General features: G+C 56.1%; 2 protein-coding genes across 2 annotated transcripts; both read left to right on the top strand.

Moving 5' to 3' along the window:
- The first annotated feature begins 825 nt into the window (after window positions 1-825).
- On the top strand, window positions 826-14,918 carry HAAO (3-hydroxyanthranilate 3,4-dioxygenase). Its single transcript, XM_039232376.1, has 10 exons — window positions 826-996; window positions 3,563-3,641; window positions 7,874-7,957; window positions 8,273-8,379; window positions 11,396-11,485; window positions 11,814-11,857; window positions 12,119-12,264; window positions 14,074-14,142; window positions 14,329-14,411; window positions 14,515-14,918. The coding sequence occupies exons 1-10, from the start codon at window positions 917-919 to the stop codon at window positions 14,591-14,593; spliced, it is 861 nt and encodes a 286-aa protein (XP_039088307.1). The 5' UTR covers window positions 826-916; the 3' UTR covers window positions 14,594-14,918.
- Window positions 14,919-16,785: 1,867 nt separating this feature from the next.
- Window positions 16,786-18,032, top strand: OXER1 (oxoeicosanoid receptor 1). The gene has a single exon (XM_039232439.1). It carries the CDS (start codon window positions 16,801-16,803, stop codon window positions 17,938-17,940), a length of 1,140 nt encoding a protein of 379 aa, XP_039088370.1. The 5' UTR covers window positions 16,786-16,800; the 3' UTR covers window positions 17,941-18,032.

Below are 18,032 nucleotides of genomic sequence, written 5' to 3' on the forward strand. Positions count from 1 at the left end.
CCGGCTGTCTTCTCCCTCCCCCGCACCCCCACGCGGTTATCAGGCACAGGTTTGTCCGCCCACCCCATCCCCGGACCCCGAGTTCCTGAAGGCTGGGACACCCACACAGAATTGTCACGTGGCTTGAGTATGTCCCTAAGACACAGCAGGAACTCAGAACAGCGTGGGCGCCTGGTCCGCGCTCTGCTGGCCACCCGCAAAAGTAGGCGAGGACCGGCGGGTCCTGGTCGCCCGCCCCGTCCCTCCCCGGCTCGCTGCTCTCACCTAGCCTGTGGCCGAGCGCAGCGAGCGGCACTCACTAAATGTGGCCTCACCGCTGTCCTCGTGAGGGAATAGGGGCTGTCATCAGTCCGTGCCAGTGGTAGCCGCCGTGCAACCCTGGGATGTTGCCTAGATATTCCCATTTCTCGGATGCGGAAACCGAGGCTTCTATCCACGCCCAGAACCTCCGAACTCAGGAGCTCGGATTTCCAAACCCGCCTTCCTCCCTTCAGGGTCTCCCCGGGGTCCAGAAGGAAAATCTGGGGACAGGAGACCGGACACCTTAGCGATCCTGCGTCTCAGGCCCCCACGGGTGTGCGTGGCGCCCTAGCGCGTGCAGGGGGTCGAGCTCCAACCCGGCGGCGTCCCCACTGCGCGCACCGCTTCCCCGGCCCGGACGCCTCCCGGCGGAGGCTGGGCAAGGGTAGCCCGGGACGGCGCCGGGTCAGGACCAAAGTCCGAGAGGGGCCAGGCGGGTCTGCTGCCCCGCCCACTCCTCAGTCGCGGGGGCGGAGGCGGGGTGGGGGGTGGCGTACTCCGCCCTTTGACCCCCGGGACGCCTAGGAACCGGGCGGCCAATGGGCCGCTGGAAGGAGCCGCGGCCCTTCTACACCCGCTGGGTGCACGCGGTTCCAGACTGGGCTCCCGGGCTGCCATGGCGCGTCCCGTGGGGGTGAAGACTTGGGTGGAGGAGAACCGGGCCTCCTTTCTGCCCCCGGTCTGCAACAAGCTCCTGTGAGTCCCGGGGACGCTCCCTTCCTCCTGCCCTCTGCCCTCACCTTTCCCTCCTCCGTCTGCGCCCCGCATCCCTCATCCTCGGGTCCCCAGTTCCCTGAGCCAGAAGCCTGCCGAGAGGGCCTGCCATCGTCTTGTGCCGCCAGGGGAGGGGGAGGGCAGGCTGTTCCGGGTTCCACCGCCCTCATCTGTTCCTCTTTCTGGTGACTCTGCCTGGGAGATTGTGACCTTGACTTCTGAAGATGGCTGGGTGACCGAGACTAGGAGAGATGCAGATGGCAGGTCACTGCCCTGTCCCCAGGCTCAGAAAGGGCTCTTCAGCCCCCAGAGACTCTCTGAAGCTTGAGGGCGGGGGGGGGGGGGGGGGGGGGGGGGGGGGGGGGGGGGGGGGGGGGGGTTGGGGGGGTTGGGGGGGGTGCTTTCCCATGCCTCAGAATGCGGTAAGATCTGCAGGCCAGGGTGAAATCGGAGATTCAGCTTCTGTGGGAGGATCTTGATTTGGTGCTGTTCCCTGGCTCTCTTTGCAGTGGACACACACAGGCCCTCCGGGCCCTCCCCTGTGGCCCCTCCACCTCCCTCTCCTACTCCCGGGCCCTGGGGCCGGTGCCTGGTGTGCTCCCCAGCTCCGGGCTCACGCTTCCCTGTCTGCGGAACATCCCCAAAGGCCAGGCACCCCACACCACACGCCACAGTCAAGCCAGACACTGTGCCCACTGTTTTTACACCCTCTCACGTGGTGCTCACACGCGAGCTCTGTGAGGCGGGATTCTGGGAAGTCTCCCCGTGCCCCGCAGCTGGCGCAGGATGGGCCTCCAGCCCATGGAAGAGCTTGGCGCCGAAGTCCGCACTCTAGGTCACCCTGCAGCACTTCCCACGGCTCACAGCCAGCATCCCTCCGCCCAAAGCCGCAGGTCTTCTACCACTGATGTTGCCCTCACCCCTTTCCTCCACTTCCTCCCTACGCAGCCTCGTGGGTCCCCCCAGCGCGCCCTAACGGTGTCTCACATCCGTCTACTCTTCCCAGGCCCTATGGCCACTGCTCTGGCTCCACCCTGGATCCCTCCAGCCTGGGTGGTAGGGACTGCCCCTGCCTCCAGACCCCAAACTGTGGCCTCCAGCGTGGTATTATCAGTATTATCAGTATTAACAATCACAAAAGGCAGGCCCTGCCTTTATTCATTCAGCAGGTGTTCACTGAGCACTTAGTACATGACAGGCACCGTTCTGGACACTGGAGATACAGCAGAAAACAAACGGACGGTCACTTCCTCGTGGCACTGACATTCAGTGAGAAGAGGCAGCCAATAAGTACAGACAGACCAGGGGTGGAGGTGGCAGGCAGAAAGGGCCACCCGGCAGAACAGAGCTGCGGCCCTCCGCTGTGTTTGCTAGCGCAGTCCGGAAGTGTCTGCCCCAGGCCTCTCCTAGCTCCAGGTGGCTTGGTGGCAATCTTTGCCCTCCGTGGCTTCTGCTGCATCACACTGGTCTCTGTCCTCGTCTTCACAGGACACCCTCCCTATCAGTGTGTCTGTGTCTATATCTCCCCTTTTAATAAGGATTAGAGGCCTACCCTACTCCAGGGTGACCTCATCGTGGCTTAACCAGTTATATCTGCAATGATATAACTAGTTCCAAATTAGGTTAAATTCTGAGGTCCTGGGGGTGAGACTTCAACATATGAATTTGGGGTCAGGCAGCGGGGGGGGGGGTCATATGAAATTGCTGGGGGCTTCTGAGCAGAGGAGGGACATGATCTGGCTGATGCATTGAAGTAGTTCTTGAGGGGGCTCATTCAAGAGCTTTCCATATGTACCTAAATTATATAAAGTTGATTTAAAAAAGAAAAACTTTCCTAGGCTCCCTGGCACCCCTCAGGCCAAGACCAAACTGCTTAGCTGAGCTTTTGTGGCCTGGGGTGACCCAGTTCCACCTTCTCGTCATTGCCCCCCAAGACCATGCCCACACCACCAAGCCCCCCAACACTTCCAGTCTCAGGGTCTCTGCATCCAGTTCTGCCCTCCACTCCCTCCCCCAAGGGCCTCACAGCTTCCAGCCAGCAGTTTCAGGGAGCAGAGCGTCTGTATCATAATCAGACAGCTTGGGGAAAGGGGTTAGATAAAGGTCACTTTAACCCTCCACTGCCCCCAGGCCCAGGAAGTGGGCCTGCGGTTTGCTCTCCTCTTTGCTCTCCTGTAATCGGGGATCTCAAATGAGGCCAGGGATCCTGGTTGATGAAGCAATAGATCCACCACCAGGCTGTTCCTCCCACTAGGTCAGAGGATGCTGGGGACACACACACAAATCCACTGAGACACAGATATGGGAGGACACGGGTACACATATCATCTCAGACACACACACACGCACTCTTGGATAAACAAGGCCATACTGGGATGACAGGGGAGGGGGTCGAATGTCAGAGATTACAGGGACAGTGATGCAGAAACAGCCCTGTCACCTCTCCCTGGTATACCTAGGCTCCTTCTAGGCCCCCCACAGGCCCCAGCACCCCGCCTGTCCTGTCCCATGAGCTGGTTCAGGACCTCTCCCCGCTTGTCCATTGCAGGTACCAGAAGCAGCTCAAAATCATGTTCGTCGGGGGCCCCAACATCAGGAAGGACTACCACATCGAGGAGGGTGAGGAGGTAGGCCTGCTACTGCCCCTCTCCTTAATAGCCCTAGAGGAGGGGGACGCCCCCCAAACAAAAGCCAGAGCCTGCGGACAGAGAGTGGGTGGGCAGATGGCTGATGGATAAAGGGGGCTCGATTGAAATCACGGGGCAAAACTGCTGCCTGGAAGTTAGGGATGCACAGTGGCACGTCTGACAGCGGAGCTGGAGGAGCCCCCAGAAAGAGCCCAGGCTTTGTGGGTGAACTGTTGGGCATCACCCCTGGTCCTGGACACAGGCACCGCCCATGTGCCAGGTGGGGAGTCCTGGTCCCCTCCCTAAAATCTGAATATGTAAGATTGGCCTCTCAGCTGAGACCCACATGCTGAGAGGGACCTGGGTGCTCCACTCTGGTCTCAGGAGCCTAGTCTTCCGGGAAGGGTTGGGGCTGGGAGGCCCTCTCCTTATCTAGAGGGCCGAAGACACATGAGTTCCTAAGGGCTGTTTGACAGAGGGGGAGGCTGGTGGGGGGAATTTCCCTTACAAAAGGGAATACCCTTTTGTACCTTGAATTTTGAACTGTGTTTCTGTGCTGTCTACCTACCCCTAAGTAAACAAACAAAAGTAAAATTAAAAGAAAAAGACGTGGGGTTCCTGGATTGCTTAGTCGGTTAAATGTCCGACTTCAGCTCAGGTCATGATCTCGCGGTTCATGAGTTCGAGCCCCGTGCTGGGCTCTATGCTGACAGCACAGAGCCTTCTTCGGATTCTGTGTCTTCCTCTCTCTCTCTCTCTCTGCCCTTCCCCCACTCATATTCTGTCTTTCTTTCTCTCTCCAAAAATAAATGAATAAACATTTAAAAATTTTTTTTAAAAAGACTCTTTCTCCCTCTCTCTCCCTCTGCCTCTCCCCATTGTGCTCTCTCCCTCTCTCTTTCTCAAAAGAAAGAAAGAGAGAAAAAGAAAGAAAGAAAGGAAGGAAGGAAGGAAGGAAGGAAGGAAGGAAGGAAGGAAGGAAGGAAGGAAGGAAGGAAGAAAGAAAGAAAGAAAGAAAGAAAGAAAGAAAGAAAGAAAGAAAGAAAGAAAGAAAGAAAGAAAGAAAGAGAAAGAAAGAAAAAGAAAAAGATGGGCCTCCTTAAAGAGGGACACAGGTAGGTTTCCAGCTGTCAGGATCTCTGATGACAAAACATCAGTGTAGGGAACCCCCACCCATCCTCCTAAGGGCCCTGACACGGGGGTTCGAGGTCCAGAGTCCAGCCTCCACCCCCACCGCTGGCCTCTCAGCCACAGCCAGGACTGGAAGGAGCACGGGAGAATCTCTCACTCAACAAATATTTATGGAACACGTAGTGGTGGGGGGCGGGCAGGGGGGTAAGGACCCTGGGCCAACAGGGAGCAGCCTTGCCAAGCAGGCCAGCCCTTCGCCCCTCCCAGCTCTCCAGACCTAGCCACCTGCTTCTCACCACGCCTCACAGGAGACTGTTTTCCTCTGTGGCAAAAGTCAGCAGGAGAATCTTGCAGAGAGAAGACAGCATGGGATTGGGGGCGGCCACCACGCGGGAGGCCAGGCCTGTTGTAGGCCCTCCCACCTCTACCCCACACCACACTTTGGGTCTCCCCAAGCTCTGGTTGTACAGATGGGTGTCCGCTGAGAGGCCCAGGCCAAGCAGTGATCCGCTGAATGGCTAGCAGATGAGGAGGGCTGGCCTGAGTAGGTGTGCCCACTCAGGAGGGACACTCGGGTGGCTGGGAGGAATTTGGCTCGAGGTGGGTTCGTGACAGCTTGTTGTCATCCTGAAGTTGGGGGGAGCACTGGCCACAGGCCCTGGGAGGCTGCAGAGCTGAGGCTCAACATCGTCTCTGCTCCTAACCTATCCTTCCTGGCTATGCTATGGGAGCCGCCCTAGGCCAGGGCTCCAGGCTCCTCCCTGGTGAGAGAAAATGCATCCCTGAGCCGCATTTCTTCCTTGCTGAGCTCAAGCTTCTGCAAGAGCCCATCAGGGTCCCCAGCTTCATCCACAACATATATTCCATTTATCCCCCTCCTTGGGAAGCACAGATGCAAGAGGGTCCGCCAGACCTGAGCTGAAGCCTCTGCCTCTTCCTACCCATGTGATCTTAGGCAGGTCACATCATGCCACCTCTCTGAGCCTGTTTCTTTACAGCACACAGGGACACTGGCTCCTGCCTGGTGGAAGGATTCAGTATATATAAAGTATGTATGTGCACAGAGCCTGGTGCAGAGAAGGTTCTTAAGACACACAGACAAGCTCCTCTAGGGGCGCCTGGGTGGCTCAGTCAGTTGGGCATCTGACTTCAGCTTGGGTCATGATCTCACGGTTCATGGGTTTGAGCCCGGTGTCGGGCTCTTTGCTGACAGCTCAGAGCCTGGAGCCTACTTCAGATTCTGTGTCTCCCTTTCTCTCTGTGCCCCTCCCCAGTTCGTGCTCTGTCTCTGTCTCTCAAAAATGAATAAGCGGTAAAACAAAATTTTAAGACACATAGGCTCTCTGGACCCCAGCCCCCGGAAGGCCTTGGAGGCCAGATGTGATTTAATATTCCACAGGGGCTTTCTCCCAACTGAGGTAGGGGCAGTTGTTACAGAATTGCTCCCTAAGAGAGCCTAGCAGGTTTTTTATTTGTTTTAAATAACTTGTCTGTTTTTTAAAAAAATAATAAAAGTAAACATTGCTTATTGTAGAAAACGTACAAAATATAGAAAAGACAAATGGATACCTCATTCATAATACCACCATTCAGGAGACCTTCGAATCCTGCTAGGTGTGGTTTTGAATCTTGCTTTTACATACATTTAGCATTCACCATTTTCCCATTTTATTCAGTTATTCAAAAACATCGTTTGTAATAGCTACATAGTGTTCTGTATTTTGACTCTATCATAAAAGGGTAGCGTTTTCCCTATTATTAGCATTATTGTTACTACTCCCACATCACTAGTAATAGCTAGAGGTTTATTGAGTGCTGTGTGCTAAGTATATCAGTGCACAGGACCCCGGGCAGACTTCACAGCAATGTTCTGAGTACATACTGTCACTTTGTGGAGGAGGAAATGGAGGCACAGAGAGACTAACTGAATTGACCAAGGGCACATGAGGACCTGGCCAGGTGACATTGGACTCTATGCTTTTAACTACCACGCACCGTGATTAAACAGCCATGTATGTTCACCAGGAGGTAGGTGCCTCTCCGAATCGCTTCCTAGAGACGGAATGATAAGGCAAGAGGGTAAAGTGGCCAAATGTCCTGGTCTGCCCTGGACTTTCCTGGTTTCAGCACTGAGGGTCTTGCATCCCCAGAAGCCTCTCCGGCTACTGCGCAGGGGTGTGAGCAGTGGGGGTTCTCCCTGCCCGTTGCCAGATGGCCCGTCAGAGGGGTGGTGCCACCTTGCCACGTTTCTCTAGTTTCCGTGAGCTGGCTTGATTTCTCTTAGTAGGTACGGTGACAAGAACCTCTAACTGCTTACATTTTAATGATAACTGTTAATACCACCCCATCAACTATGTGGCTGGGGCTTTTAACACCCCTGTGGTGTGTGACTGGTGGAGAAGAAGCGTATCTGCCTCCTCCTCCCTGTACCTTGGGGTGGGCTCAGTAAACACATCATTTAGGATGGAATAGAAAAAACATAGTAGGGACCCCAGGGAGATAGGAGGTGAGTGCTTCCGTCCCCGCCCTCCAGTCGGGGCATCAGCATCACAGTGGGTGGCCCAAGGAGCCAGCACAGGCTCCAGAGCTAGACACAGACTCTGGTCCAAACTGTAGCCCCAGGACTAACTGTGTGACCTCGGGCAGGCTGCTTCACTCTGAGCCTTTTTCTTCTCTTCCTTTCTATAGAATGGGGCCAGTAATACCTTTGGAGGCTATTGTAAAGATTTCTGATCTGTATAGGAGAGAGCTTGCACTGCCCCCGGGACATAGTAGAGGGGGCGCTTCTCCTTACCTGCAGGGTTCACTGAATTCCCCAGTGAGCCCCTCACCAGCCTCCTGCCCCCACACCAGAAACCAGCTATTCTGTCCCGGGTACCTCCGTCATCACGTGCATATCAAGATGTGATCCTGTGTGTCCCCAGCATGCCCATGTGCAGCGTTGTGTCAGGGGACGTGGGGGCGGGGCTCAGGGCAGGAGCAACAGAACCGCTCATAAAGGCCTTCGGGGAGTTTCTCAGGTTTCCAGGTCAGAACTCCAACCAAGGACCTGGAAGGGGGACGGGGGAGGGTCTGAGCCTGTCTGCTGTCCTGTCCCACAGGTGTTTTACCAGCTCAAGGGTGACATGGTTCTCCAAGTCCTGGAGCGAGGGAAACACCGAGATGTGACCATTCGGCAGGGTGAAGTGAGGCTGGGCCCCGGGGGACGGGTGGTGAAGGACCATGGAACAGAAAGCCATTGTCCACTCACCCTGGCTTTGGTTGGAGGGTGCCCTCCCTGCCCTGTCCAGCCTCCCTTCCTGGTCCTCAGGCACTTCCTCCTGTGAACTTCCCATCCTCAGCAAGGCCTGACACTCCCTCCAGTTCCCAGCCGGAGGCTGGCCGAGATGCGGGCTGGGTGGGCCCCGTGGGTCTGTCGGGGAGGGAGGACATGAGGGCACCAAGGCCCCTGGAGGGGGTTGTATCCTTGCCGGCACCTTGTCCCCACCACTGCACTGCAGATATTCCTCCTGCCCGCTGGGGTACCCCACTCTCCGCAGAGGTTTGCTGACACCGTGGGGCTGGTCATTGAACGGAGACGGCTGAAAACCGAGCTAGATGGGCTCAGGTAAGTGGGCCTTGCCTGGGGGTCTTGGGCAGAGACGGGGGCAAGCAGCAGAGGAAAGGACTAGATAGACCCAAGAAAGCACTCCCTGGCCCCTGAGAGGGTCGGAGGCGGTGCGGATCCTGTGTTTGCTGGCTGATGGGGACAGGGTAGGGGAGGTGGTGGCGTGCGTTTGATGATGAGGTTAGGGAGGGATGTCTTCTTGATCCCTTGGGAGCCCACTCAGCCTGAAGGCCTTCTGCCTGGGACTAGAACCTGTGCTTCCTGCACTGAGCTCTGCAGGGACTCGGGAGTGGGGGGTGCCAAAGTCAGAGCCCCCCAGCCAGGGCAGCCAGGAACACTGCTGTTCCTCCCAGCCTCCGACCCCTGGATGTATTCAGTCTCTGCCAGGATGCCCTTGGCCTGTTTCTCTACCCCAGCTCATTCCACAACCAGTGCTAACATGTGTAGGACACTTGCTAGAGCACCAGCTAGGTGCTTCAGGTGTATTTATCCACCTAGTCCACCAGGGATCCTATGGAGTAGGTACTTTATCATCTGTACTTTACAGACAAAGAGACTGGGCACAGGGAAGTTGAGTTTGCTAGAAAGTGGCAGAGCTGACATTGTAGAGAAATAGAAAGTTAGGGTCAGGACAATCTAGATAAGAGTGTGAGTAAGCACCAAGAAAGGGACAGGGGCGCCTGGGTGGCTCAGTTGGTTAAACGTCTGACTTTGGCTCGGGTCATGATCTCGTTCGTGCTTTGTGAGTTCGAGCCCCGCTTCGGGCTCCGTACTGACAGTGCAGAGCCTGCTTGGAATTCTCTCTCTCTGCCTCTCTCTGCCCATTTCCTGCTGTCCCTTCTCTCTCAAAATGAATAAATAAACTTAAGAAAAAAGTTTTAAAAAGCACCAAGGAAGGGACAAACACCAGTGCAGAGGGGGTACTCTTTCTATAGCTGAGTTCCCATTGGGTTCCAGTCAGTCACCTAGTTATTATCTGATGCAGCCTGTGGTTCAGAGGGACACAAATTTTTCCAAAAGCTAAACTATTTTTTGTATTTTTAATTAAAATTAAAATTTCTCAACAAGATCCTGAGGTCAGGATACTTTGCCCCGTATTTTCTGTTACACTGGATACTTTTTAATGCTTCCTTTTTTTCTAATCACTAGAGTCATACACATTCAGTCTTGAAATCAGGAAAAGTAAAAGAAAGCAAAGTTAAAGTTATTTGTCAGGAAAGACATAAATTTTGGTATGTGAATGATATCTCAATAAAACATAACAAATAATAATAAGGAGAAAATCAGGGCGCCTGGGTGGCTCCATCAGTTAAGTGGCCAACTCTTGGTTTCAGCTCAGGTCATGATCTCATAGTCTGTGAGTTTGAGTCCCACATCGGGCTATGAGCTGACAGCTCAGAGCCTGCTTGGGATTCTCTCTCTCTCCCTCTCTGCCCCTCCCCTGCTCTCTCTCTCTCTCAAAACAAATAAATTAAAAAAATTTTTTTTCAAAAGATTCTCTCTCTCTCTCTCGCTCCACCCCTCCCCAGCTCACACCTACTCGCCCTCTCTCTCTAAAACAACAACAACCCCCCCCCCACAGTGTTAGTGGTTGCATACTCATCAACTGCATAATAATCTGTTATAGAAACAAGATGTCTGCCTTTGAATTCCAAAAGGAATTTTTTACATGGGTCTTTATATAGGGAGTCTTTTTTTTTTTTTTTAAGATTTTTTTAATGTTTTATTTATTTCTGAGAGAGAGAGAGAGAGCGTGGGTGTGACAGGGGAGGGTCAGAGAGAGAGGGAGACACAGAATCTGAAACAGGCTCCAGGCTCTGAGCTGTCAGCACAGAGCCCAACGCAGGGCTCAAACCCATGAACCGTGAGATCATGACCTGAGACGAAGTCGGACACTTAACCGACTTAGCCACCCAGGTGCCCTTATATAGGGAGTCTTTAGTGACAGAGTGGACAGTGTCCTCAATAACGTTTTTACAGAAAATTCAATAACAGATTTTACCTGGATGCTTTTTTTTCCCCTTAAGATACTATTTTTAAGTAACCTCTACACCCAACATGGGGCTTGAACCCACAGCCCCAAGGTCAAATCACTGCTCCACCAACTGAGCCAGCCAGGTGCCTCTGGCTACTTTTGACCCTTAATAAAAGCCAGGGACTCAGCATTAAAATGCCACTCTGAAGGCATGCTTCCTGGTGGCCAGCTCCACACCAGGAGAGAACGTAAGGTGCCAGATGGGGTGGGTCCAGTGTATAAACCATGTCCCACGAGCAGGACCACTTCTGGGACAAGTTGAAAAGTGGACGGAGCTGGCCTGAACCCTGGGAGCTGAGCCTGAGGATTAGATATTCAGTCATCGGAAGTGCTGCACACACAGGGGCCTGAGGCACGGCCCGCGTTGGCCAGCAGAGAAGCTCACCGAGCCAGGCTGGGGATTGGATGGTCTTCCAAGAGTTTCCCAGAGACTGCGTGTCCATGCATGAGGACCTTCCTCCAGAGAAGAGGCCCAGCGCTTTGCTCCAGTTCTCAAAGGCATCCATGACCCCTCAAGGGGCAGGCCACCTCATCTGGGGAGCATCTTCCGTGCGCCCCGATCTAGAGCTCCAGCAGGGGGCAGAGCATCCAGCCACGGGCCCTGTATTCAGGCTCAGCCTCGGCTTCCTCTTTGTAATTGATGTTTTCTGTGTTTCTAAGACTCTCAGATCTGTCCTGCTCCTGCCGTGTAATCAGTTACTCAGCTTCTCTGAGCCTTACAGCTCCTATCCACTTTGTGAAGTTTGGGGGATCAGGAATGCAAATGGGGTCAATAATACCCACTCCGGAATTGGAGGCACACTGTGCTTTGGGGAGAGCCAGGTGTGGACGAGCAAGCATTGGCCACTAGGTTGTGCTAACAGGGTGAAGCAGGCAGCCAGCTCTGCAGGGCTAGCCTGGGTCCAGACTCCCACAAACAGAGCCAGGCTGCCTGAGGCTACCCAGGTGGGGAGCTGAGTTGCCTGCCCTTTGCTCTGGCAGGTACTATGTGGGGGACACCACGGACGTCCTGTTTGAGAAGTGGTTCTACTGCGAGGACCTCGGCACACAGTTGGCCCCCATCATCCAGGAGTGAGCCCCCCGCCCAGCCCCTGCTCTTGCTCTCTGAGGCCCCCTGCTCTGGCCGGGGAGGGCAGACCCATCCCAGCAATGCTCTGTGGCCGTACCCACCGCACAGGAGCCATCATGCCTGGGATTTGGGGGGAAAGTCTGCCCCTCCCAGGGTGGGAGGGCCTGGGGAGGGGAGGGGACGGCTCCATGGGGCTGGAAGGGGGTGGTGGACCTATATCAAGTTGCATGGGGGCCCAATGAGTGGTGGGCTCCCACACCTGCGAGTGTACGAGTGTGTGTGTACATGTGCGTCTCACTGGCCACTCCTCCTCCCCACTTCTCCCTGCAGGTTCTTCAGCTCTGAGCAGCACAAAACAGGAAAGCCCATCCCTGGTGAGCCCCCTGGGCACCACCTTTCTCCCTCCCTCTCTGCTTTCCCAGAGTAGAACGGGTCTTGGTCCAGAGTACCAGTCTCCTCTTGAGTACTCTGCCCCGTACTCAGAGTATAAGACAGCGGCACCAAATAGTACCCTCCACATGACTGCTTGGTGCTTGAGATGGATCCAGAGCCCATTCTGGTGATTCGGAGCTGGGAGCCCTGGGGCTGGGCGGGCTGGGCCAGAGGCCACTGACACAGCTGTGCCACGGGTGCAGACCAGCTGCTCAAGGAACCGCCATTCCCCCTGAGCACACGATCCGTCATGGAGCCCGTGTCCCTGGAGGCCTGGCTGGACAGCCACCGCAGAGAGCTGCAGGCAGGCACACCCCTCAGCCTGTTTGGGGACACCTATGAGACACAGGTAATGAACCTGAGCCACTCAGGGCATCTACCTAGGAGCCCTAGGAAATGGGAACTAATCACACACACACACACACACACACACACACACACACACACACACACACACAGTTTCAGAGGTTGTGACATGAGCAGGGGCCTTCCTGTTTTCTCTGACTCAGAGAATGATGGCTTTGCTATGAGTGGAGTATATGGGCTCAAGCGGTCTTTCTTTGCCTTCAGAGTAGGGGTTTGTGCAATCCATGGACTAGTTCCCGAGGGTTTAGATTTATCCTTCTATTAGGAATTCCCGAACCTTTGGCCAGTTGTTAGCCTGGGGAGCCAGAAGGAAGAGAGGTGCCTGGGGTTGAGGGGTGGGTGGAGTGGTGGACAGGGAGAGACCCACCCAAGCAAAGCTGGCCTTCTTCCATTCAACATTTATTGAGTGCCTATTATGTTTCAGGCTTTGGTAGAAAAATAAGATAGAGTCACTGCCTCGAAGAGTGTATGGTCTGATTAACAGACAAGTTCATCAACAATTACCGGAATCATGTGGTATGTTATTTGATAGAGAAGCTTCAGGAAGCCATAAGACAATAAAGGTGGAACTCAGGCTGAAAGGGAAATCAGGGAAGACTTCCTGGAGGAAGTGATGTGTAAGCTACATTTTAAAGCAATATAGGCATTTGTAAAAGGAAGAAAGGGAGACTGAGAGCATTCTAAGTGAGGGAGAAGCAGGAGCAAGGTCGTGGAAGCCTGAAACAGCCTGGCACTGCAAGTAGCTAAGGTTGGCAGGAGCTAGGGCAGGGGAGTGGGGGCAGCAGGCACCGTTGCTAGATGGCAAGAGTAGCAGGCAGTGCCCCAGTCCTGACAGGTCTCCTGGGCTCGACAAGGTGCAGGGATTTATTCTGGAGACAACGGAGCTTCACCCAAGCATTAAAGCAGGGGGGGTGACAAATCCCTCTTCAGAAAGATCACTGTGCGGTGTGAGGATGGGACCAGAAGGGCAAGTGTGGAGGCAAGGAGACCTGCTGGGAGGCTCGTGCGTGCTGGTGCTTCACAGTTTGCCGCCGGCACATCCCTTGCTGTTTGAATTAAACACTCTCATGGAGAGAGGCTCAGTGGATACAGACCTGCCCTGAAAGGTCTGGCCTGCAGACGCCTGGGCTTACACGGGGCTGTGAAAGCAGGCGCACACCACAAGTGTCCTCCCAGGCCATCGTGGCAATGGCCTTCATGGCCCCGCCTTCCACCTCTTTCACACCCCTGCTCCCACCTGCTCTCGTTTATGGTGCCAGATATCTACTGAGTCCCACTCTGAGCCAGCGGGAGCATGGCCCACACAGTGCTGTGTGCTCCCAGGCTAATGCAGACCAAAGGGCTTCATCCCCACCCATCTCCCTCCTCCTTCTTAGGCCAGAATCTCACGGAAGAAGGGAGGTGGGCATTCTGGAGAACTATGTATGTGTGATACAGAAGTCCACACTAGGCCGTGTACACGCAACTGTGTGTGTCCCGAGTGTGCCCCCGGCAGTCATGACTTCGCGTGGGTCAGCAGTAGTCGTGATGGGCATCAGAGGAATCCAGTGTGTGTGTGTGCATGAAGGGCAAGCACATGTGGTCCCGGATAACACATGGGCAGCTCTGTTCGTCACGGAGGCGGCAGGGAAGCCGGGGCCTGGCAGCTTTCCTCTCTGAGTCCTGGTCTTTGCTCTACACGTGAAGATAAGGCTGTGCCTGGTGCTGTGGGGCTGGTGTCTAGGGGCCAGGTTCAAGGCCATCTCCTAAGTGGGGCAGAAGCACCAGAAAGATGTATGTCACTCCCTACCAGGTGATCGTCCACGGACAAGGCAGCAGCAAAGGCCCAAGACAGGACGTGGATGTGTGGCTGTGGCAGTTGGCAAGTGGGGCCCCTGGGAGAGGGTGGCATATCCTTCTGCCCATGGGGACAGGCTTCTCCTGGGTCTTGGACTCCCAGAGCCCAGGGCAGCTCCCAGGGCCTGCTTGCCAAGGCCGACTCAGGGACTCTTGGACAGGTGTTGAGGCCCAAGAGCCCCCATTCAGTTCTCCTGCTTCTCTTTCTCAGGAGGGCTCCTCTGTGGTGACAATGGAGGACCAGCCCCTGAGCCTGGGCCCTGATGACAGCCTTCTGGTGCCAGCTGGGAATGCGTGAGTGCAGGGGAGGACTTTCCCCCAGCTGCGGGAGCCCGCCCCTTTCCCTGAGATCCTCAGGGCCCACCTGTCTGCCCCCGGGCCACCCTTGTCTCTGCAGGTATGCCTGGGAGCGAGGGCAAGGCTCTGTGGCCCTGGCGGTGACTCAGGACCCTGCCCGCAAGAAGCCCCTGGGGTGATCCTCTTGGTGTGGCCCCAAAGCAGCCTCCCCCCACCGTTAGTCTCCTGTCTTCTCTGCCTCTGCGCATCCCGCTGCTGAGCTACTCAGCGTCCTGGAGCCAGACCCTGGACATCGTCATCGTCTCAGCCGAGATGCCAGGCTCTTGGGGGGCTGGGCACACCCCTTCTGCGCTAACAGCTCTCTGCCCTCCGCCCTGCACAGTTCTGCCAGTTGTTCTGCTGCTAGAGGAGGGGCTGCCTCTCCATCCCTCTGTCCCCACACACTCAGCACAGCACTTGCCTGCCACCAAAAAGGCCCTCAATAAAGGCTTCCTGGTGGATGAACACCCGCGTATCTGCATGTACACAGGCTGTCACCAATGGCTGACCTCGTGTGCTCCTGTGACTGTGTGTGTGTGTGTGTGTGTGTGTGTGTGTGTGTCGGGGGGCACTGGGTGACAGTCAAGGACGTGAAGGCAGAGGCTGGTGTGAACTTGGGCTGCAGCACGGCGTTGCTCTGTGCAGGAGCTGGGGGGAGAACATGGGAATGCCCCAGAGAGGTCCCCTGTGCAAGGCCAGGTGGCCATGAGAAAACAAGTTTGTCCCTGGTGCCCAGGGTAGATAATCCAAGAAAACGATAAAAATTAGATCTGTTTTGGGGCGCCTGGGTGGCTTAGTCAGTTAAGCGAAAGTCCGACTTTCGCTTAGGTCATGATCTCGCGGTTCCTGGGTTCGAGCCCCGCGTCGGGCTCTGTGCTGACTGCCGGCTCAGAGCCTGGAGCCTATTTTGGAGTCTGTGTCTCCCTCTCTCTCTGACCCTCCCCTGCTCATACTGTTTCTCTCTATCTCCTAGAAATAAATAAAAATATTTTAAAAAAATTAGATCTGTTTTTTCTAGGAATTCCCTAGAAGTTTTTACATACATTATCTCATTTAATCCTCACCATGCTTTGGGAAGCTCAGAGTGGTTTGGGAAACTAGCAGCTCTGTTTCCAACCCAGGTCTGTCTGCTCAGGGTGGTGATCTCACCCTGCTGCGCCCTGCGGTCGGAGCCTGTCTTCCTCAGCCTTGGCCAGATGGGAGCCCGGGACAGGGGAGAGGCCTGGAGGCTCTGAGAGAGAGAGGCCAACGGGCACCGTGCCCAAAACCCAGAGGCCTCAGCAGAGTTGGCACACGTGACACCCTGCTGACCCCAGCCCGCTGGCAAGGGGCGTGTCAGGTCCTGCAGCCTGGAACCGCAGCCTCCTTTGGTGCTGTCCCAGGTCATCAGAGGCTCAAGGCCCTCATGTCTGTGCAAAGGCCTGGCTGGCCCCACGGCCTCCTGGGAACATCACGCAGTGGAGGAGCTGGAATGCACCTTGTCTGAAGGCAGCCCCAGCCTCCATGCCCTTTCTGTAGTGAATGCTGGGTGGGGTTGGAGTGGCAGGGACAGGAGTCTGGGAGGCTCTCAGGATTGTTCTATCTGGGGGAGAAGCCTCCCGGTCCCAGGTCATGGCAGTAGAAATTGGCAGGGGAGTCCTCTGCCTGTGGGTATTTTATCCTGTATGTTGACTTTGGACCATCGGGAACCTGGGAATAGCTACAGCAGGCAGGCAGGGCACAACAGGCGTATTCGACGAGTCCGTGAGCACCAAAGTCAAGGTATTGGCTGGACTGCCCCCGTCGCTCTCCTGGGACGATGTTCTGTTGGCACCACACTCCCTGCTGCCAGAGCTGGTGAGGGCGTGGAGGCGACCCACCCAGTCTGTAGGCAATGGGCTGGGGGGCTGGTGTCCAGGGTGGCCTACATGACCCTGAGCTATGGGTGCCAGGACCAGCTCCAGCCTTCAGGCAAGCAAATCTGTGAACACATTTCCCCACCTCACCCCAGCTGGGCCTTCCTCCCCCTTCAGGGTCCTCCTGGGCCTCCATCTCCCTCCTGCTGAGCCCTGCTCTCCTCTCCTGCCCAGGGCAGCACAGACGGCCCCCCACCCCCCCCCCGCCCACTTCAGACACTGTGTGGCCAGGGCGCTGGGTGTGTGGGGGGAGGGGGCTGCAGGGGTGGGCGGGGCCTGCAAACAGGAACGCTGGGTGTTTCTCAGGGCTGCAAGGATACTGATGAAAACCCCAGGATATTGAGTCATCGTGGTGGCCAGCTAATAGTGAGCTCCATCTCACTTTGCCCTGAAATCTCCTGCAGGGGTAGAGAGACTGGAAACTTCTCTCAGGCCCATGGCCTAAGCAGCCCATGGAATCTCATAACCTGAGCTCTTCCTCTCCCCTCCTTTCTCTCCCTGCCTCCACTCTCCCTGCCTCCCTCCCTCCCTCCCTCTCCTCCTCTCCCTCTGCCTTCACCACAAACTGGGGGTCACCTGGAGAAGCCTCGGCTCCCTGCTCCCCGGCCTCCTCCCCCACAGTGTCTACCTTCCTGGCTGCAGCCTTGGGTGTGGAGTTTGTCCTGGGCCTGCTGGGGAACAGCTTGGCATTCTTCATCTTCTGCTTCCACACGCGGCCCTGGACGTCCAACACCGTGTTCCTGGTCAGCCTGGTCATTGCCGACTTTCTCCTGATCGTCAACCTGCCCCTTCGTGTGGATTACTACTTCCTGCACGAGATCTGGCGCTTTGGGGCCACTGTCTGCAAACTCAACCTCTTCATGCTGTCCACCAACCGCTCGGCCAGCGTGGTCTTCCTCACGGCCATCGCACTCAACCGCTACTTGAAGGTAGTATGGCCCCACCACGTGCTGAGCCGGGCTTCCGTGTGGGCAGCTGCCAGGGTGGCCGGGGGGCTCTGGGGAGGCATCCTGCTCCTCAACGGACACCTGCTCCTGACTGCCCATACCAACCACTCCTGCCTCAGTTACCAGCTGGGCACGAACACCTCGGCCTCACTCCGCTGGCACCAGGCTCTGTTCGTGTTGGAATTCTTCCTGCCGCTGGCACTCATCCTCTATGCCATCGTGAGCATCGGGCTCACCATCCGGCGCCGCAGCCTGAGTGGGCAGGCGGGCCCACGGAGGGCCGTGCGCATGTTGGCCGTGTTGGTGGCCGTCTACGTCATCTGCTTCCTGCCCAGTATCATCCTCGGCATGGCTTCCATGGTGGCCTTCCGCCTGCGCGCCTGCCACATCCTCAACATCTGCTCGCAGCTCTTCCACGGCTCCCTGGCCTTCACCTACCTCAACAGTGTCCTGGACCCTGTGCTCTACTGCTTCTCGAGCCCCAACTTCCTCCGTCAGGGCCGGGCGCTGCTGGGCCTCAGCCGGAGCTGGCAGGGCTCAGGCAGCGACGAGAGTTCCTACCAGCCTTCCACTCGGCGCCGGGAGGCCTCCAGGAAGGCGAAGGCTACAGAGAAGCTACAGTTGGAGGTCTCACTGGAGTCGTAAGGCCCCTCCCAGGACAGGGGGTTCACAGTGCTGCGGAAGTCAGGACGGCCAGGCTCCCACCTGGAGGGATAAGGTCACTCCCTGGACTATTG

The sequence above is a fragment of the Hyaena hyaena genome, unplaced genomic scaffold (genome assembly GCF_003009895.1).
Source record: "Hyaena hyaena isolate Hyena2069 unplaced genomic scaffold, ASM300989v1 scaffold_64, whole genome shotgun sequence".
Taxonomy (NCBI): Eukaryota; Metazoa; Chordata; class Mammalia; order Carnivora; family Hyaenidae; genus Hyaena; species Hyaena hyaena.

What these genes read in the sequence shown, in the direction of transcription:
- HAAO (XM_039232376.1), top strand. Translation starts at nt 917, where the DNA reads ATGGCGCGTCCCGTGGGGGTGAAGACTTGGGTGGAGGAGAACCGGGCC. An exon ending in TTGGCCCCCATCATCCAGGA is followed by an intron (nt 11,486 to 11,813) that starts GTGAGCCCCCCG and finishes TTCTCCCTGCAG; the next exon opens with GTTCTTCAGCTCTGAGCAGC. An exon ending in CTGGTGCCAGCTGGGAATGC is followed by an intron (nt 14,412 to 14,514) that starts GTGAGTGCAGGG and finishes TTGTCTCTGCAG; the next exon opens with GTATGCCTGGGAGCGAGGGC.
- OXER1 (XM_039232439.1), top strand. Translation starts at nt 16,801, where the DNA reads ATGGAATCTCATAACCTGAGCTCTTCCTCTCCCCTCCTTTCTCTCCCT.